At 40.5% G+C, this 22,438-nt stretch overlaps 1 protein-coding gene across 2 annotated transcripts in view; it reads left to right on the top strand.

Annotated features, from left to right (window-relative positions):
• The window catches only part of ube3b (ubiquitin protein ligase E3B), an 80,372-nt gene that overhangs the window by 44,974 nt on the left and 12,960 nt on the right, over window positions 1-22,438 (top strand). For both annotated transcript variants that reach the window (XM_063034107.1, XM_063034108.1), the window contains 11 exons: window positions 2,403-2,570; window positions 4,008-4,179; window positions 4,552-4,670; window positions 5,815-5,929; window positions 7,148-7,247; window positions 11,833-11,952; window positions 15,620-15,796; window positions 16,041-16,151; window positions 19,232-19,369; window positions 21,141-21,206; window positions 21,896-21,954. In XM_063034107.1, the coding sequence (XP_062890177.1) occupies window positions 2,403-2,570; window positions 4,008-4,179; window positions 4,552-4,670; window positions 5,815-5,929; window positions 7,148-7,247; window positions 11,833-11,952; window positions 15,620-15,796; window positions 16,041-16,151; window positions 19,232-19,369; window positions 21,141-21,206; window positions 21,896-21,954 (1,345 nt within the window). The remainder of the gene's footprint in view (window positions 1-2,402; window positions 2,571-4,007; window positions 4,180-4,551; window positions 4,671-5,814; window positions 5,930-7,147; window positions 7,248-11,832; window positions 11,953-15,619; window positions 15,797-16,040; window positions 16,152-19,231; window positions 19,370-21,140; window positions 21,207-21,895; window positions 21,955-22,438) is intronic.

Here is a 22,438-nt window from a genome sequence, read left to right as displayed (position 1 = left end):
ACTGGTGCAGAGCATTGTAGTCAGATGTCTCAACTGGCTTCCAGAGGCCAGGACATTTGGTCTAGTGAAGTGCGTTTAAATCCAGTGATAACAATTGGGTATTAAATGAAGAATTAAAATAAAGATCATTGATTTACAAACAAGAATAATAAAGCCGGCTTTGAAGTTACTAGATTGTCCTTAACTAGTCAAATGATGTTGTTTAGAGAAGAAAACTTACTTTTTAGTATCCTGTCTGGCCTATGTTAAAGTGATTGATAATCTCTAGTAGTACAAACAATGTGATTGATTATTAATTATCCCCTGATGTAGCCTAGCAAGTAACTCTCTGGGCCATAAATGGTGGGGTAGGCACTGGCCACATCCAGTGAACCTGAAACGTTGACTGTTTATTCCTGAAACATCGACTACTTATTCCTCTCCATAGGTGCTGCCTGACTTGCTGAGTTCCTCCAGCATTGTGTGTGTGTTGGTGTGTTGCTAAAGAAAGGAAATGATTTTTGGCGAAAGTGTAATTGATTACTAATATCTGATTATTACCTGGGCTTTTATTTACTCACCATTTAGTAGATATAGCAGGTTACAACTCAGTGCTTTCATATCTAGCATGTGATTTTGAGTGCAGTCTAGTCTGCCCTTTTCTATACGAGTGAAGCTCCTAGCAAATGAATTTGGGGAAAAGTACTTCCCTCCCCTCCCTATACCCTGCCACCAGAAGCACTGGGAAAGGATTGAACGGAGTACACAAGCTAGTTTGTTAACCTTTTTATATGTAGTAAGATTTCACCCAGTCGTTTGGTGTGGAATAGCAGTGTATATGTTTGCATGGTAGACAAGTGGAGATTAGATGAGTATGAGAATGGTGTAAGGCAAGCTTTTGGGGTTGCTTTCACTGCTATTTCCACTAGGTTGTTCATCAACATCCCAGGAAGAAAGGCTCTATCTCGGCCTCCTCTTCGTGTCTGCTTCTCATTGCTGTACAGCTGACAGCAGGGGCAAGTCCCTTCACGTTGATGAGATGGTCCACTGTATACTGCTTTTATCTATATCTCTGCAAATACTGCTGGGCTGTCTAGTATCATGTGGCCCATTGCATGCCAGCTGCACACATGCATGGGTTGCACATCTTTCAGAGTCATCAGTAGTATTGTAAATTTCTAGACCTTGTTACTCAATAACCAACCTCTGGCTTGTGCTGGTGCCTCAGATATGTCCATGAGTATCATATACAGAGAATATTCATTCTCTATACTCTAAATCCTTCCAGGAAATGCAGTCCCTGCCCTGTGGAACATACTTTTTAAGGTTCAGGCAAGACATTTGCTGGAATGTGGAACTAGAAAAAGCAGAGAAGTGTGTTGACTGATTCCATGACCAACCCAAGGGTCTTGTTTCTTATTATAGAGAAGCTTGTAACTATAGAAGCCATAAATTCCAAGATCAAAGATTAGACAGAGGCTGAAGAAGTAGCTATTTCATGATTGCTGGCTTTAGGTTGCATCTGGAGATTCCAGTTGGTGGACAATTTCCCTCCACGCCACTCTGACATATTGGGAAATCATGTACTCGGCAGGTCACAGCAGTGGTTTGCCTTTGCCGACTGTCGGGTGAGCTTAAAGAGGTCACCACCTCTTGCAGTGGATGACCAGGACGTCTAAGTGCCTTGTTGTGCTCTTAGCGCTCCACCAACATCTGCTGGCCTGCTTCCTTGACCGTTGGACCATTAATCAGTCTCTTCCACTCCATCTGCCAGGGCCAGACTTCACACGCTGGGACAGGCAGGTCCCCTACCTCACCGAGGGTCAAAGACCCGTCGGCTACCCTCACCTGGTTTGGCCCGTCTGCCGAGACGGTTTACTGGGGTGTGGCCGCTGCGCGTGCCACAGCTACTTGGAGCCACAGGTGAGAGCTGAGCGCCAGGTGGGGACCAAAGGTGGACAAGCTGCCCTGAAAAAGGGCACGTCAGGCCCCCCCATCAAAGGTGCTTCCCCTCTCTAGATACCCCATACACCCCCATTTCATGATACATCTGTAAAATTTGCTGCCAGAAAATCTGGTGTAAGTAAAAACTTCAACAGATTATTAAAAAATTGAAAAAGCAGCTGCCATCCATAACCTAGGGGCTGATGGACTAAGAGCTGGGAGGACAATCGATAAATGCAGTCTTGTGGTCCAGAAATTTTAAGATCTTTCACTGCAAAATGTAGATGTTCAGAACAATTTGTCCAAAAATATAACTCTGCTCAGCCCATTTCTAGAGGTATTAATGGCTATGGAAGGATTCAGAATTATATGGTTTTGTTCCATTGTGTCTAAGTAGTGAAATCTTTGCATTTCTCTGATCCAGTGTTCATGCATAGGTTAGCATAAAAGGACATTAAAAGGTTTAAATTTTATTGTAGATCTCTTCAGACGAGCTTTTCAAAAGTCAGCATCCATGCGGAACATTTTGAAACCAGTTGGTGGGAAACGTGTGGACTCTCCTGAGGTGCAAAAAGTGTGCAGTATCTGTGTGTTGTATCAGACGGCATTGACCACCCTCACCCAGATCCGACTCCAGATTCTCACTGGTAAGTCATGATCTGCCTCTGTAGTGAATCTGTAAAATAGGCTCTTTGGAGGTGCACAGTTAAGATATTTTTCTCATCACTCAAAACCAGAAGAAAGGTGTAGCAAAATATGACAGAATTTCAGCTGTCAGCAGGAAGTACTGACCTACATAATCCTGGAATTCACCCATCTCAGCTGTCAGCAGGAAGTACTGAACTACGTAATCCTGGACAGTTTACTCCATCTCAGCTGTCAGCAGGAAGTACCGAACTACATGGTCCTGGACAGTTTACCCCATCTCAGCTGTCAGCAAGAAAGTACTGACCTCCATGGTTCTGGGCAGTTTATCATACCTCATGCTCTTTCGTTTCAAACATGTTTCCTCGTTTTCTCTTAAAGTTATAGTGAATTCTGCCTCAATATCTTTCTGAAGATTTTCTCCAAACCTTTGTTTTCATCCTTTGGTGATCATCTTGAATTAATGCCTCCATTTATCAAATATAGTGTCTATTTACCTTTCTGTCTATAATGCATAGTTTCCAACAACTCAACATTTAGTTGGTTAAGTAAACAAAATCTGTCTTCTCTACTTTTTGTTATCATTGCAGTCCCCTTCCATCATCTTGGCATCATGATTTAAAAAAATTAGCATTACCTAACCATTAGTTCCTGAAAGTTTAGATTTATTTTTATTTTCTATAAAAGCTGGTTTACAATATAGCTTATCGTTTTGTCATCTTACCTCCGTTGACTTTTAAGGTTAATGCCCGACATATTTACTTCTATATTGGATTTGGATTTAGATACATATCTACATTGAAACATACAGTTAAATGTAACATTTGCACTAACAACCAGCACACAGAAGGGTGTGCCAGGGGCAGCCTGCAAGTGCTGCCACGCATTCTGGCACCAAAGTAGCATGTCATAAACATGAGAAGGTCTGCGGATGCTGGAAATCCACCGCAACACACACCAAATACTAGAGGAACTCAACAGGTCAGGTAGCACCTACGGAAAGGAATAAAGAGTCAACGTTTTGGGCTGAGACCCTTCTTCAGGATTGAGAAGGAAGGGGGAAGATGTCAGAACATCCCTTCTTTGCTTCCCCCTTCCTGCCTGACCTGCTGAGTTCCTCCAGCATTTTATGTGTGTTATGTGTGTTGCCAATGTAGCCTGCTCACAATGTTCAGCAGCACAACACAAGCAACAACAACAGCTACAGTAAAATTAAGCTCTTCTCCCATCCCTCCCTCTCACACACACAGTTGATGATTGATTTTACTTGTAGATAAAAGTACATCGTTCATAAATGGGGAAAGGGATATACTGAAGATAAGTACTTATTTTTAATCATATATGGCTCTTGAGGAGGAGCGTTGAATGAGCATACTCAACTCTGATTGTACCCAGGGATGAGTTTTTTAGTTTGAGTGATTTGTATTTCTTTGTTTCAGGGTTAACCTATTTAGATGACTTGTTGCCCAAATTGTGGGCATTCATTTGTGAACTGGGGCCCCAGGGGGGCTTGAAGCTATTCCTTGAGTGCCTAAACAATGACACTGAGGAATCCAAACGACTTCTTGCAATGCTGATGTTGTTTTGTGACTGCTCACGGCACCTTATCACGTAAGTTAACCTGGGTTTGTCTTGATGCAGTTTGTAATGTGGGTCCTTAACGTCCTTTAAAAAGGTTAAAGCTCAGGATTTTTTGCTCCATGTATTCTAAGATTTTATAATACATTGGGACACATCGGGACCAGTACATTTTGGCCCAATTAGCCGAAGCTTCATGGAATGACCATAGTAATTCAGTTTTTATTCCTCATCATTGGGAATAGTGATTTCCTTGAGAAATGCTGTAATTTAACTAAATTTCTGTTTGCTATGGAAGTAATGGGAAATTAAATATAACTTGTTTACTATGACAGTTCCCCTTCTTTACTCTTGTTTTCTTTCTCGTTTGTTTTAAATAATAAATTCTTAATATCTTTATTACAGGATTTTGGATGACATTGAGGTGTATGACGAGCAAGTATCATTTAAATTGGAAGAGCTGGTCACCATCTCCTCTTTCCTAAATAGTTTTGTATTTAAAATGATCTGGGATGGTATTCTGGGTAAGTTGGCTGCATAGTATCAGTAATAGTCACTGATCTATCCTCGTGGCAAACCAAGTTAGTGGAAACACTGAAGATTTGAGCATCAGAATGTGAGGAGCATATATACCTACTGTTCAAATACACTCTTTGGCCACATTATTAGCTACCTCCTGTACCTGGTGAAGTGACCACTGAGTGTATATTTCTGGTCTTCTGCTACTGTAGCCCATCCACTTCAAGGGTCCATGTGTTGTGCATTCAGAGATACTCTGCTGTGCGTCACTGTTGTAACACATGAGTTACCATCGCCTTGCTGTTAGCTTAAACCAGTCTGGCCATTCTCCCCTGACCTCTCGCATTAATGAGGCCTTTTCACCCACAGAACAGCTGCTCACTGGATTTGTTTTGTTTTTTGCACCATTTTCTGTTCATTGGTCTGAACAGCAACTGAGCCTCTTGATCCTGTCTGCATGTTTTTATGCATTGAGTTGCTGCCAGCTGATTAGATATTTGCATTAAAAGGTGTACAGGTGTACCTAATAAAGTGGCCTCTGAGTGTATATAAATAGGAGGGCTTTGATGACTTCAATTTGACTTTCAGGGGTCTGTTACTGTTGTGCTTGACAATGTGCTCTCCTGGTAGCTTGATTATCCTAGTAGTTTATCTTTGCAGTGCCAGTTATGGTTGCCTTATCATCTAAGGATTATTAGTTTGGGCAAAAGCAAACTTTTAATTAATAGTGACTGCCGATTAAGTATAGATGTAATGGAAAGTAAGGGACAAGGATGTTATTTTATGACACTGTACTACTTATGCTACCAGATCATCCAGGTGAACAGAAGAGAACCGTAAAAAGTTGTCGCTTCCCATTTTTAAAAATATGCATTGTTCCAGCCAGTCATGAAAAACAAAGATGAACTGCTTCTCGAACAATGTAAACAATGCAGAATTGATTCACTGAAAATTATCTCAGCAAATCTTTTTAGACACAAGTGTCATTGTCTGACATTGCTCAATGTATAAATGTGTAGAGTAAACAGAACCATTATTTTATGTGATGGATTTGACATTGTTTCTCAGCTGCAATGTGTTGGGGAGGGGAGAAGCTAAGAGTTATAATTGTGAGCGATCTAGATGAAGAGATTGGTTTTGTATTTGTAGAAAATGCGAATGGAGAGCAACTGGAGCTGTTCCATTCTGTTCACGGATGGTTGATGACCTTGTATGAACGAGACTGCCGACGACGCTTTGCTCCTGAGGATCACTGGCTGCGCAAGTGAGTGAATAATAGATCTGTAATGGAAGAACATAAGAAAAAGGAGTGGGGGTAATCTATCTGGCCCATCGAGCTTGCTTTGCCATTCAGTAAGGTCATGGCTGAGCTGGCTGTGGACTCAGTTGTGCCTGCCTGTCTTTTCCCCATAACCTTTAATTGCCCTGCTCTTTGAAAACTGTATCTTAAATGCGTTTAATGTGGTCACAGTCACTAAAAGAGTAATGCCTTTGTTTGTACCCTTAATAAAAAATGAAATGGGCTGCAACCAGACTCTTGTAGGGTTTATACCTCACCATCAACATCCTTGAGGTTGCCATTGACGAAAACTCAACTACTGAAAATACTTGAAGAAATCGGAGAATGAATATCCTGTGATGAGTGACTCGGCTCCCTAACTCTCAAAGCTTTTCCAAATCTCCTAAGCAAAGTTCAGTGAAATGGAATACTTTGCATGCCCTGCATGAGTGCAACTTCAGCAACAATTGAAGCTCAACACAAACCAGTACAATGTAGTCAGAATGGGTTCAAAGTTCAAAGTAAATTTATTACCAACATACATACGTATATGTTATCATATCATACCTTGAGATTCCCATTTACAGGGAAAAAATAAATCCAATAGAACCTTACCAAAAGCTACATAAACAGACAAACAATCAATGTTTAAAAAAAGACAAAATATTGAGAACATGAGTTGTAAAGAGTCCTTGAAAGTGAGTCTGTAGGTTGTAGAATCAGTTCAGAGTAGTGGTGAGTGAAGACATCCACACTGATTCAGGAGCCAGATGGTTGTAGGGTAATAACCTCCTGAACCTGATGGTATAGGACCTAAGGATTCTGTGCTTCCTACTCAGTGGTGGTGAGAAGAGGGCATGACCTGGATGATGGGAGTCTTTGATGATGGATGCTGATTGCTTGCAGCAGTGCTCCATGTGAATGTGCACAATTTTCAGTACTAAAAAATCAGCATGCCAATTGTTTTTGGATGCAGAACACTTGCCATCCCAAGGGCATTCAATTGTTATGAACGAGAATATATTTGCTTTTGTCATGACCAATTTACTGACTTAAATTGCTGATGCCCGAATAAACAATTTTTTCCTTGAGTTGGTTGATATCATTACCAATTGATTTTCTGTGCTGAGAATTTCTCCTAATACTACTACATTCTAGAGCTTTTGAACACTTTAAATTGAGCTGTACCTCTTATCCTTAAAGGGACTTGAAACCCAGCTTGATATTCCAGGACTTGGATAAAGGCAGGAAGAGAGCTCAGTTCCTATTGCAGTATATTCCTCATACAATTCCACATAAAAATGTAAGTACCATTGTGAAAAATATCTGTACATTGAATTTTGTTTAACTGAATTGCTCATGAAACAACTTACTTGATCTGGCAGATTCAAAGATTCAAACTACATTTATTATCAAAGTATGTATGCAGTGTACAACCCTGAGATTTGTCTTCCCCACAGCCATAAAACAAAGAAAAACTGTAGAACTGTTCAAAGAAAAACATCCACCCCCCCGTGCAAAAAAAGCAAAACGTGCAAATGGCAACAAAAAAAATTGAGCGAAAATCACAGAATATAGATTAGATTATGAGGACACTCAGTCCTCGTTTATTGTCATTTAGAAATGCATACATTAAAAAATGATACAATGTTCCTCCGGTATGATATCACAGAAACACAAGACAGACCAAGACTAAAACTGACAAAAATCACATAATTATAACACATAGTTACAACAGTGCAAAGCAATACCGTAATTTGATAAGAGCAGACCATGGGCACAGTAAAAAAAGTCTCAAAGTCCCAATAGCCCATCATCTCACGGACACGGTAGAAGGAAGAAAAACTCTCCCTGCCATGAGCTTCCAGCGCCGCAAACTTGCCGATGCAGCATCCTGGAAGCACCCGACCACAGTCCGACTCTGACTTCGTCTGAAAACTTCGAACCTCTGACCAACCCTCCGACACCGAGCACTGAGCACCATCTCTGCCGAGCGCTTCGACCCCAGCCCCAGCCGCAAAGCAACAGGCAAAGCCGAGGATTTGGGACCTTCCCCTCCGGAGATTTCAGATCACACAGTAGCAGAATGTAGAACACAAAAGCGAAAGAATCCAGACATATTCATTTCAGCTCAGTGTTCGTTATTTGCAGGCTGCTCTGATTCAAAATCACCCAAAATAGGGACAAAAAGAAGTGATCAGAAACACGTCATAATGTGGACTACAGAGTCCAATCCATTTGGTATCATGGTTCACTTAAATTAGTCACCTAAACGAAGTAACGAACATTAGTGAATAAATATATATCTAATTTTAAGTCATTAAATGAGCTGAGCTATGTATTAATTGACTCATGAATATGTGCAGTGCAACCTCTGTTATCAGTACCAGTGGCGACACCTTCATAGTGGACATTGAAATGTATGATAATCAAGTCTTCCAAATTTTCATTTGTTTCATTTGCTAAATCCTAAGAATGGGAATAAAGGGATAGAAGATGACAAAAGAAGCTGTAGTGGTCAGGAATATAAAAACAATTTGATTTGCTGCCTTTTCCTCCAAGTTGTCAAAATACTCAATTGTATGCTTGCTATGTGAGAAATTCTATCACATACTTCTTTAGTCTGTGACATTTTTAATTACTGTGATGGTTTCGACAAGTGTGTAAAAATATACAGTATTTCTGTTTTTGCGCATTTTTTAATAATCTATTCAATATATGTAATTGATTTACTTGTTTATTATTGTTTTATTATTATTTCTTCTCTCTGCGAGATTATGTATTGCATTGAACTGCTGCTGCTAAATTAACAAATTTCATGTCACATGCTGGTGATAATAAACTTGATTCTGATTCTGAAGTGAGTTAATAAATAGAGAAATTGTCCTATAGATAGTGAGTACAGAGTATTAATTATGGAAAATATAGCATTGGCCACTGAATTTAAAGGACCTTTAACTGTAGAGTACTGTTTCCTAACCTGGAGTCCACAGACCCCTTGCTTCATGGTATTGGTTCATGCCATAAGAGAAATTGGGAACTCTTAATTAGAGGATACAAGGAACATCCAAAATATCTGAAAAATGGAAATTGGGAGTGGTGGAGCTTTACAGCAATATAACAGGCCCTTTAGCATAACTTGTCTATATAACAGGCCCTTTAGCGTAACTTGTCTATATAACAGGCCCTTAAGCGTAACTTGTCTATATAACCCGTAGCTGACAAGAGAAATTAGGGATAGTATCAATTCCAAAGAAGAAGCATATAAATTAGCCAGAAAAAGTGGCTCACCTGAGGACTGGGAGAAATTCAGAGTTCAGCAGAGGAGGACAAAGGGCTTAATTAGGAAGGGGAAAAAAGATTATGAGAGAAAACTGGCAGGGAACATAAAAACTGACTGTAAAAGCTTTTATAGATATGTCAAAAGGAAAAGACTGGTAAAGACAAATGTAGGTCACCTACAGGCAGAAACAGGTGAATTGATTATGGGGAGCAAGGACATGGCAGACCAATTGAATAATTACTTTGGTTCTGTCTTCACTAAGGAGGACATAAATAATCTTCCAGAAATAGTAGGGGACAGAGGGTCCAGTGAGATGGAGGAACTGAGCGAAATACATGTTAGTAGGGAAGTGGTGTTAGGTAAATTGAAGGGATTGAAGGCAGATAAATCCCCAGATGGTCTGCATCCTAGAGTGCTTAAGGAAGTAGCCCAGGAAATAGTGGATGCATTGGTGATGATTTTTCAAAACTCGTTAGATTCTGGACTAGTTCCTGAGGATTGGAGGGTGGCTAATGTAACCCCACTTTTTAAAAAAGGAGGGAGAGAGAAACCGGGGAATTATAGACCGGTTAGCCTAACGTCGGTGGTGGGGAAACTGCTGGAGTCAGTTATCAAGGATGTGATAGAGCGGTGAAATGATCGGACAAAGTCAGCATGGATTTGTGAAAGGAAAATCATGTCTGACGAATCTCATAGAATTTTTTGAGGATGTAACTAGTAGAATGGATAGGGGAGAACCAGTGGATGTGGTATATTTGGATTTTCAAAAGGCTTTTGACAAGGTCCCACACAGGAGATTAGTGTGCAAACTTAAAGCACACGGTATTGGGGGTAAGGTATTGGTGTGGGTGGAGAATTGGTTAGCAGACAGGAAGCAAAGAGTGAGAATAAACGGGACCTTTTCAGAATGGCAGGCGGTGACTAGTGGGGTACCGCAAGGCTCAGTGCTGGGACCCCAGTTGTTTACAATATATATTAATGACTTGGATGAGGGAATTAAATGCAGCATCTCCAAGTTTGCGGATGACACGAAGCTGGGTGGCAGTGTTAGCTGTGAGGAGGATGCTAAGAGGATGCAGGGTGACTTGGATAGGTTGGGTGAGTGGGCAAATTCAGGGCAGATGCAATTTAATGTGGATAAATGTGAAGTTATCCACTTTGGTGGCAAAAATAGGAAAACAGATTATTATCTGAATGGTGGCCGATTAGGAAAAGGGGAGGTGCAACGAGACCTGGGTGTCATTATACACCAGTCATTGAAAGTGGGCATGCAGGTACAGCAGGCGGTGAAAAACGCGAATGGTATGCTGGCATTTATAGCGAGAGGATTCGAGTACAGGAGCAGGGAGGTACTACTGCAGTTGTACAAGGCCTTGGTGAGACCATACCTGAAGTATTGTGTGCAGTTTTGGTCCCCTAATCTGAGGAAAGACATCCTTGCCATAGAGGGAGTACAAAGAAGGTTCACCAGATTGATTCCTGGGATGGCAGGACTTTCATATGAAGAAAGACTGGATGAACTGGGCTTGTACTCGTTGGAATTTAGAAGATTGAGGGGGGGATCTGATTGAAACGTATAAAATCCTAAAGGGATTGGACAGGCTAGATGCAGGAAGATTGTTCCCAATGTTGGGGAAGTCCAGAACGAGGGGTCACAGTTTGAGGATAAAGGGGAAGCCTTTTAGGACCGAGATTAGGAAAAACTTCTTCACACAGAGAGTGGTGAATCTGTGGAATTCTCTGCCACAGGAAACAGTTGAGGCCAGTTCATTGGCTATATTTAAGAGAGAGTTAGATATGGCCCTTGTGGCTACGGGGATCAGGGGGTATGGAGGGAAGGCTGGGGCGGGGTTCTGAGTTGGATGATCAGCCATGATCATAATAAATGGCGGTGCAGGCTCGAAGGGCCAAATGGCCTACTCCTGCACCTATTTTCTATGTTTCTATAACAGGCCCTTTAGTGTAACTTGTCTGTTCTTAGATGCTCATCTCAGTTAGTCCCATTTGCTTCCATTTGGCCCAATCCCTCCAAGTCTTTGCTATACATGTAGCTGTCCAAATGTCATTTAATTGTTGTCATTATACCCACCTCAATCACTTCCTCTGGCATCTCATTCTATACATAACACTCAGCAAAGTATCACCTCACAGATTCCCATTCAATCTTTCCACTCTCATCTTAAATCTATGTACTTGAATTATTGACTTTCCCAACCTTGCATCATCACCTTTTATCTCTGTCCCTAGTGATTTTATACACCTCTATAGGAGAGAGGAACTTGGGAAAATTACAAGGAGCTCTGAACAACTTACTGAAGCTGCAGACTGGCAGGTTCTTGGGCCCTGATGGGCTTCATCCTAAAAAGTAGCTTTAATTTTACAAAAGTCACTTCCTCTGTCCTTCTCCTGTTTCTAACTCATATATTTTTAATAATGTCAAAAATGTTCACAATTGTAGAGGTGATTAAAAGTTCTTTAAAATATAGAACTCTTTAAGCTTTCATTATAATTTACCCCAATTTGCCAAAAAGCTGAACTCAGTGAACAAATTTAAAGCAATACATAATCTGTCCATAACTTATCCGTGCTGATTTTGTTTTAATAGAGAGTGCTGCTTTTTCGGAATATGGTAACGAGGGAGAAGGAATCACTGGGATTGGTGGAGACAAGTTCTGTTTCCCCTCACGTCATCCACGTTACGATCCGCAGATCTCGAATGCTCGAGGTACCCAGGTTTTGGTTGAGATCAGTGCTTTACTGCATTGGAACTTTAATTGTTCCATTCCTCGGCCTGGTATTCCCCCCGCTGGTTTGCAAATGTAATGGAGATGAAGACACATTCCTCAAATTCTCTCAAAAATTACTGAGTTTTTCTACTGTGTATATATCTCAATTTCATGTAGATTTGTTCAGTCATTATAAACTGGCTCTGGCATAAGTTGCGCAGGTTTGTTCTTTCTTTTCATGCCTAGATTAATGCACTGGCAGTGTTGAAGCTCAAAGATGCACAAACTCTTACTGTTTCTTCTGCCCAAATTGTTCATACTACAGGGGTTTTTGGTTATGATAGTGCCAATCCAAGGCCTTTGCTAGTCTCCAGCATTAGTCTATGAATTGATGTTGTGGTGTTTACAGACGTTTCATCACCAGTCGAGGTGACATGGTGACATCCTCAGTGTACAGTTGTTGGTGTTTCTCTCTGGGAATGTCTGCGTTTATATATCTCTCCCCCCCCCCCCCCAGTTGTTTGTTTGCCTCGATCCTGATTGGCTATCCTTTCAGTTGACCTTTGAATTCTATTGGCTGGCATTTCTTTGGCTCTTAGGGAATCATACTGTCTTGGAGGCAAGTGACCCGGGTGGGGGGGGGGGTGGTAACCTATATAAACATGAGCACTCCCAGAGAGAAACACCAAAGGTGTTGATCAAAAATGTTAAAGGTGCTGATGAATCAGCAGAGAGGAGGGAGATAGAAAATTTGGCTGAGTGGTGTAATAACAACCTCTCACTCACTGTCAATAATCGCAGGAAACTAATTGCAGACTTCAGGAGAGGAAAGCAGAGGTCCATGATCCAGTACTCATCGGAGGATCAGAGATGGAGAGGGTCAGTAACTGTAAATTCCTGAGTGTCACTATCTCAGAGGACCTGTCCTGGATGCATCATATAAATATGATTGCAAAGAAAGCATGACAGCATCTCTACTTCCTCAGGAGCCTGCGAAGATTCGGCATGTCACCAAAAACCTTGGCAAACTTCTACAGATATGTGGTGGAAAGTGTGCTGACTGGCTGCATTACACAATGGGAACACCAATACCTGTGAGCAGGAATTCCTTCAGAAGGTAATGGATTTGGCCCAGTACATCACAGTAAAACCCTCCCAAACATTGAACGTCTACATGAAATGTTGCCACAGAAAAGCAACATCCATCATCAAAGATCCTCACCTCCCAGGCCATGCTTTTTCCTTACTGCTGACATCAGCTAGCAGGTACAGGAGCCTCAGGACTCGTACCACCAGGTTCTGGAACCGTTCCTACCCGTCAACCATCAGGCTCTTGAACAAAAGGGTATATAACTACATTCATTCTATTTCAGGTGCTTCCACAACCGACGGACCTCAAGGACTCCTTGTTATTTCATGTTCTCGTTATTTATTGCTATTTATTTATATTGGCATTTGCACAGTTTGTTATTCATCAATCCTGTTTACAGTTTTTTTTTATAGATTTGCTAAGCATGCCTGCAGAAAAAGAATCTCAATGTTGAATGTGGTGACATGTATGTACTCTGATAATAAATTTTACTTTGAACTTTGTACCAACAACTGCACACTGAGGATGTCACTTCAAATGATAATGACATGTCTGCAAGCTGATTGCCAACCTTGGCAAACACTGCAACATCAAACACCTCAACCCAAGCTACCAATATTCACCACCAACCTAAAGTTCAGTTCTGGCAATCTCCCAGTGAATAGATATAACTGTAGAAAGCCACAACTGAAGCAGTAATGGGAGATGGATGGCTCCCAGATAATGGCTGCTACCCTGTCCAAAATCTGGGAGCCCAAGAGCAAGGATCGTCACATCTCTGTCACTGACAAGCAGAAGGACTCGGTTAGTCCAGCACACTTCAGATTTCGGTGCCAGAATAGCAGATTTTCTAGACTTTTGGTTGTTGTTCCTATTAATAACCTCAACACTCTTTGAATTCACTTTTGTGGATGTTATACAGCGTTGTAATGAATTTTCCTGCGAACCCAGTGAGCTGAGGGTAATATGGAAAGCAACACCACCTGGTGAGTCAGATACTAAACCATTAGGATTTCTTAATAACACTGGACAACAAAGATTTTGCTTCCTGAATACTTTTAGATATGTCTTATGGATTTTGCGCTGTTTTCCAGAACTTAAAGAAGCGTTGATTATCCTCTTTCCTTACATGAGTTTCTTGTGCAAAAATAATATGAGCATTCAGTCTTTGGAATACTTTGAAAATCTTTTTCTGTTTTATTGGATGGTTTAAACCATTTGTATTCCAAGAGACAAAATTAATAATGTGAACCATAATTTAAGATTAACCCTTTGGTGAGTAAAGGGTTAACCATAATGTGACCTCATGAAATCGGAAGAGGAATGCATGCTCAGAGAGGAACCGGAAATCTCGACACTGCAGACATCTTTGTAGTACTAAATCAGCCAATAGAAAAAAACTAAAAAAGAAAAAGACTGCCCCACCTTCCATCCCCAAGAACCCTGAACTAAGCCAGAAAAGGCTGAAGAAAGAACTAACTAACACTAAATCTAAGCAACATACATCAAAGTTGCTGGTGAACGCAGCAGGCCAAGCAGCATCTATAGGAAGATGCGCCTCTTCCTATAGATGCTGCTTGGCCTGCTGCGTTCACCAGCAACTTTGATGTATGTTGCTTGAATTTCCAGCATCTGCAGAATTCCTGTTGTTAACACTAAATCTAACCCTATTTCTGCAGGAGGCAACTCCAAAGATATATGTTATATAGATAACCCCCCGGAAACTGATATAAAAAAAAATTAAACACTATACTAAAATAATCTACATAGTATAATTTCTAAAATACATAAATAAGAAAAAGTTAGTATCAATACGTATGATTAGTTAATTATAAATGAGAGTAAATAAAATATCGCTTCCAAAAAAAAAGAAAGGGGATTATGGGAAGAAGAAACATAAGAACATGGTGTCCCAAAAAGAACAAAGATTTTGCGTTGCTGACCATGCACCATTTTTTATAATTGCCTTTATCTGTTATTTTAGTTCATAATTCATGTCAGAATAACTGATGCCAAGATTAAGGAAGGTATTTTCGTTGGTCCACAAATCAAACAGGTCATCAGTGGCTGGTAATTCAAAGAACTTCGAGTGGGACTGGAGAAAATCACATGGAAGGCATTCAAGGACGATGTTGAAAATTTCCTTGGCAACTATAGAGCACCAAGCTATGTGCAGCTGGGTGACAACATGCTTCAAGCATACAAGCATGAAGTGCAACATGTCACTAAAGATTCATTTTCTGCATTCCCATTTAGGCTTCTTCCCTGCAAATCTTGGTGCCGTCAGTGAGGAGCACGGTGAAAGGTTTCACCAGGACATTGCAGTCATGAAGAAACAGCATCAGGGCATCTGGAATCTATCATTGCTGCCTGATTATTTTTGGACACTTAAGCAAGAAGCCTTTCTTTTATCATGAATTATATTGTACTGTTACTGCGTTCACGACATATGCCAGTGATATTAAACCTGATTCTGATTCTGAAGGACTACAAATACAAATTGATGAAATAAAGTAATTTTTCATTGTCTTTCTAGTAATGAGCTGACAGGTGAGATGTGCCTTTTGTATCTCTAGGATGGATATGAACAGTTGCGGCGATTACCTGTGAACACAATGAAAGGAGTCATTAGAGTGAAATTTGTGAATGATCTTGGAGTAGATGAAGCTGGGATTGATCAGGATGGTGTCTTCAAGGAATTTTTAGAAGAAATCATCAAGAAGGTCTTTGACCCTGCTCTGAATCTCTTCAAGGTAACCAGTGTTTGAATCAAAAGTGGAGCAAATGTGATTCATAGAGATGTGTCTCTTTTTTTCACTGACTGTCTGAATTGGATTTACTAGTACATTGCCTTATGCAGCTTATTATCTTTTTTTCTCTCTCTCTGTCTCTAAACTGAATATTATATCTTATTCCCAGAGATGAAATGTCCTCTAATAATGCTAAATTCCTCCTGGCTCTGTTGTTAGTTCGGACTGATGGTTTTGTTTTTTGCAGACAACAAGCGGAGATGAACGACTATACCCATCCCCCACCTCATACATCCATGAAAATCATCTGCAGCTCTTTGAATTTGTTGGAAAGATGCTGGGAAAAGCTGTCTATGAGGTAAGAATATAACTACCAAACTCTGTGTTCAACACACACAAAATGCTAGGGGAACTCAGTAAGTCAGGTAGAATCTATGGAAATGAATAAACAGTTGACATCTCAGGCCGAGACCCTCTTCAAAACTTGTATGAAACAGCTTGGTTTATCATTAATTATATTGAAAGATGATGAAAATCTTAAGACTGACATAAACTAAATGAACAGCCTTGTTGGACTTAGTTCTTGGCTCTGAAACATCCTATAAATTTACATTCTCCCATTTGATTTTAAATTTCTTTCGTCTACTGCAGTTACTACTACATCTTTCACAGTAATCTCTGGAATACAAATAGCTTTGTATATTTAATGACTCTAATTCACTCACTTCAACAGTCACATTGATTGAATATTGGCACAATAACACTACCTGTTTTATTTAGAGATACAGCACAGAACACCGGCCCACTGAGCCATGCCACCCAGGAGCTCACTTATTTAACCCTAGCCTAATCACAGGACAATTTTACAATGGCCAATTGGTCTACTAACCAGTACGTCTTTGGACTGTCACTGCATTCGCTGCTTTCTGCAGCCCCTACCCCACTCCTCTCTGCCAAATATTGGGTCAGTTCCACATGCAAAAGACTTGGGTAAAAATAAATTACACATGGATAGACGGGGTTTAGAGGGACATGGGCAAATGAAACTAATTGGCTGGGCGCCATGGATGAGTTGGGTTGAAAGGCCTGTTTCCATGTTGTGTGCCTCTGTGGTGTTTTCCAAATCAATACCCACAAGAAAACTAAGGTCAAAGCTGCAAGGTATGTGATATTTAATTGGGGAGTGGATCAAAGAGCTTCTAAGACTCGTAACTTTGTGAATATAGAATGACAGCAAAACTTTTAAGTACTAAAGTGAACATCAATAGATTAAGCTTTGCTTTATTTGTGTCATGTACACTGAAATGCGTTGTTTGCATCAATGACTAGCACAGTCCGTGGATGTGCTGGAGTCACATGCTTCTGGCACCACGACTTACTAACCCTAACCTGTACATTTTTGGAATGTGAGAGGAAATTGGAGCACCAGGATTTGAGGTCACGGGGAAAACAGACAAACTCCTTAAAGACAAAAGTAGGTGTTGTAAGCGTTATGCTAACCACTACACTACTGTGACACTCTCAATAGCTTTTATAGACTGCCTTTAGCGAGTTATTTTTCTGAGGCAATCGTTTGGGATTGGAAGACATTCTTCCAACCAAATTCTTAGGTGAGTGATAGGGCAGTGAAAGCTTCAGACTCTCACCAATGTGGCAGTAGGTGCCTGACAGATGGATAGTCTTGGAGGTGATGTACCTCTACCATTTATGCTGGATTTCCATGTACTCCTGATGACTACAATGCCATTCCTCTCCATTTTAAACTGTCATGAACAGATTCCCAGAGGTCAGTGGTTAGTTACATTTTTCTCAAGGAGGATTTGAGATCATCTTTCAATCTTTCACTGGTAATTTTTTCACTTACCAGACTGTAGTAAACCATGTCTGTGTCAGTTTGTACACATGCAGATGCTGTGGACAGTTCAATAGAGCAAATTGAGTGCAGCTGGGGCTTCAGTACTGGGGATGTCGGACACTGACATTGCTTTGCGTCTGCCTCCAGTGAATGTGGAGGGTTTTGCAAAGACAGACAGCATTGGTGGTTTATTTCCAATGACTTGTATTCCTTACAGCAGCACTTCAAATCTCAAGCATTCAGTCGGACAGGGGTTACAGCTGCCAGAGGACCAAGAGTTTTGTGTCAGGTTTGAGGGCTTGATCTTCAAACACCCTTTAACCCAGTCAGCAAACTGCTGTGCTGGTGCACTGAAAGTGATGATGAATTTCCTCTTTGAGGTTTGCCTTTAGGAGGTAGCTTCTGAGAAATGGGAAGGTTCCATGTTTTCCAGGGTCTTGCCTCCCGTACCTCATCATGGATACAATCCATGCTGTGATTTGGGAAGCAAATCTTCAGCCACTAGGAAAACACATTGAGAAGCCTGGTAGTGAATTTATAAGTGGTAGACAATGGTCATCCCACTCTGTAATTACCACATTAAAATTTGTCTCCTTTCTTGAAGATACTGCAATTGTGACTATCTGAGATTTTTGGCCCATCTTCCTCTTTCCAAATGTGGACAATAAGACTGTGGATTTTTGACTGCAATTCCATACTGTGGAGTTTTAGGATCACTGTCAGAACACAGTCTGACCTTGTTTCTTTGGTTGACATTTATAACTTGTAGTAATCAGGGCAGGCAGCGAGGCTGGACAGGGTAGACCATCATAATGTCCGTATCAAGGGCAGTCATGTCTGAGGAGGCTGTCAAAGTATTCCTTCCAGTGTCTGTAACTGCAAATCTATCCTTCACCTCAGTTCTTGGATCCTACTGGGGGGCAACATTTGTATTCTAAAGTGCGGAGAATAGGGTGTTGAGCAATACAAAAAGTGCAGTTGTTGACTAAAACCTAAAATGAAAGGATATAATTGCAGGATATTTTAAAGGGGGATAAAAAAGAACGACCAGTGCAGGAAGAGTATGACGAGAGGCAGTGAAGCAGATCAGCTCTTCAGTTTCCAGCATCTGCAGAATTCCTCGTGTAAGCTCTTCTTCTGTTACTGCTAGGAGCTCAGTTTCAGGGAATATGGGTCTTTAAGCATAATATAGTGTAGCATAGTGGATAGTACAATGCTAGCGTCACCAATCGGGGTTCAATTCCTCTCGCTGTCTGTGAGAAGTTAGTATGTTCTCCGCTGACCATGTGGGTTCCCTCCGTATGCTCCAGTTCTCCCCCCCACCCCCCCGCCACGTTCCCAAGATTTATGGGCTAGGGTTAGTGAGTTGTGGGCATACTATGTTGGTGCCAGAAGCATGGCAACACGTGTTCAGCTTGCTGATTTGATTTGATGCAAACAATGCATTCCACTCTATATTTTGATGTACATGTGACAAATAAAGTTAACCTTAAAGCCGAAGGCAAGCGTGAATTGCGATAGTTTAAAAACAAGAGTGAAAATTGTGAGTACAACAATAAGCATTCTCTGTTTCCTTTCCACAGGGAATAGTAGTGGATGTTCCCTTTGCTTCCTTCTTCCTCAGTCAGGTTCTCGGACATCATCACAGTATGTTGTACAGTTCCATTGATGAACTTCCATCCCTGGACTCTGAGTTCTACAAAAATCTCACCTCCATAAAGGTAATAATGAGAAATGATTGTAATAGCTGGAATGTTGTTACTCAAAAGTAAAGCAAAAAGAAAATTTTTAAATTGCCTCCTTTGACTTTGCATGCTTTGTAATTGGACTCAGTCAAATGGTTATTTCTTTGTCCAGCACTGCTCAAAGGTACCATTTAAAAGTTACTCATCGTGTACTGAATAACAATGTCTTATTCTTGTATAGGACCTTTTAATGTGTTAAATGTACAAGACTCCTCACTGAACTTCCAAACTCATCACAGAGCCCTTCAGAAGAGGGTTCCCAACCTGGGGTTCACCGACCCCTTGGTTAATGGTATTGGTCCATAGCATAAGAAAAAGTTGGTAAAACCTGCCCCAGAGGAAGAGTTCAAAGTAAATTTATTATCAAAATATGTATACGTCACCTTGAGATTCATTTTCTTGCAAGTATTCACATGGAACAAAGAAATACAATAGAATCAATGAAAAACTACACACAAAGACTGACAAACAACTTGTGTGCAAAAGAAGACAGACTGCAAATAAATAAATTAAATAAATACATACATAATTCTGAGACCATGAGACGTAGACGTTAGTCCATAGGTTGTGGAATCAATCAGTCAGAGTAGTAGCAATTAAAGTTACCCACAGCAGTTGAGAAGCCTGTTGGTTGTAGTGTAATGACTGTTCCTGAACATGGTGGTGTGGGATCTAAGGCGTCTGTACCTCCTGCCTGATGGCAGTAGCGAGAAGGACAGAGAGCAGAGGTAGGCTTTGAATAGCTTTGAAGATCCAGTTCCAGAATGTATGGCATCAGCAATTGAAAGCATTACTGTGTTAATGACACTACATTTCCCTATTGCACATTCAATTTACTGTGCTTTGAATCATTGGTAACATAATAATTTGACTTGAAATATAAGGAGAGTCAGCTCAGCTTGATCTAATGTTACAACTGTAATTTTTTTTTGGTGGTGGGGTGGAGATGCTGTATGTCTCTATTAAAGGAGATGTAAGGTTCTCCTTCCCTCTGCTAGCCTGGGCAAGGTGTAGCACCTGCTTAGTCCCCCCCTCCCAAAATCAGGGTCACATGAGCCATGGGAGCAAGTGCTGCATATCACAAGTCCTGATTACGCAACCACTGATGCCAGAAATCTCTGAAGTGAATTGATAATGGCTGGGGTCACCCATCTTGTAAAGATGCTACCCAGAAGAAATCAAGAACAAATCACTTCTGTAGAAAAATTTGCCAAGAACAATCATGGCTGGACCATGATCACCCATATCATACGACATGGCACATAAAGATGATGATTGTGAATCATTTTGTGGATTGTCACACCTTAGCAAATCAGTCAATGTATTTAGTATTGAGAGAATACAAAACATCGTCAAACCTAAGCTAAAATTAACTGAATTGCTTGTGCCTTTGATACTATAGTGCTCCTTCCTCCTGTGCTTTTTTCCACTCATTTTTGCTCAGTAGTTACAAGCCTGATGCAGAAGACTGTATATTTTACTACGTAGCATCCATTAGAATAAGTTAAGGTTGTTGGGGCATTTCACCTCATTAAACTGCTGTTGGTTATAATTTAACCAACAGCTGATCTCTTCTTCCACACTTACATTGTCAGTTAAAACTGCCCAAAGATTTATAGTATAGTCAACTACACAAAATTAAAAATGATGCTATTACATATGCTTTAGGGGCATCTTGTGTGGGATATAAACTTTAAAAGAATGGATTATTTGATTCTAGTGATTGTATTTCATTTTTGCTTTACAGCGTTACGATGGTGACATTGCTGACCTCGGTTTGACATTATCCTATGATGAGGATGTTATGGGTCAGGTAATATCTGCAGCTAACTGTGTAACCTGAGCACAGGCATGTAACTCCTGGAATATTTGATGTGTGTGTTCTTACGGATCTGCCACAAGATAAATGGATCCCTTTTTCAAGAGCCAAACTCCCATGTAGTCAACAGCAGTCATGCGTCCTGAGTTCTAAGTAATATGGTGTAAATGCTAGGGTAGTTTAAATCAGATTCCCTTGAAAAATCTCGTCCCTGGATTTAATATCTGGTTTTATCAGGTTTGTTTTAACCTGTGATATTGGGTTATCCATAATGCCTGGGTGTGGCATCTGCTCACATAAATTTGGAACATGTTGTTTAAACTAAATGATTTATGTTGAGTGAATTTTTCTATTGGAATGCTTTTTTTCCATGGGCGTGTAAGTGTGGCTCAGTTTGTGATACTATTTCCCCTCAGTCGAAAGGTTGTGGTTTCAAGAGCAATTCCTGAGACTTGAGCCCAAAGTTCTTAAGTGACACTCTAGTACTATGCTGTTAGATGGCTCCTTTTAGTATATGTATGTCAGAGTCTGTGAGCTTTCATATTTGTTGGTACTACAGAGCTGTAATCTTAGTCCCGCATTATTAACAAATTCAAATGAATATTTCCTTAACTATCTTTTGTCTTTGGTTTAATAAAATTAATGAGTGTGGAATGTTAACAACTTGCTTCTCAACTCAACAGCTTGTTTGCCATGAGTTGGTACCAGGAGGGAAAACGATTGGGGTAACCAATGAAAATAAGTGAGTCTTCATTCAGCTGTTTATATATTAATAGTGTAGTGTTTTAAATTAAGATGTCACTTCCATTTACAAATAACTTCCCCTGTTATCAATTTTATATTTTCCATTCTCGCAGGATTAAGAAACACACCATTCTCCACAGGATGCATCTTTGGTGTTTTAGATCAGGGCTTCTCAACCTTATTTATGTCATGAGCAATACCATTAAGCAAGGGGTCTGTGGGCCCTGAGGTCAGGGATCCTTGGACTAGATGGTGCTGAGGTTGCAGTCAGAAGTACTGTCCTTCATTTTTCATCTCAAAAGCAATTTTTCCTCTAAGAACTACATTGTTTATCAGCAAAGGGAAGTGGTCTTGAAGTAATTTATGTATTGCAGTATTGTCCCTCTGTCATCCCAGAAGTATTATGAAATGACAGAGGGACAATTCTTCTTGCTGTGATACCTATTTCCAGAAGAGAATCTCAATCCAGTCACTTAGAACAT

This window comes from Mobula hypostoma, chromosome 27 (assembly GCF_963921235.1).
Source record: "Mobula hypostoma chromosome 27, sMobHyp1.1, whole genome shotgun sequence".
Classification (NCBI taxonomy): domain Eukaryota; kingdom Metazoa; phylum Chordata; class Chondrichthyes; order Myliobatiformes; family Myliobatidae; genus Mobula; species Mobula hypostoma.
The sequence above is the reverse complement of the archived record's forward strand: the minus strand, read 5'-3'. Positions and strand labels throughout refer to the sequence as shown.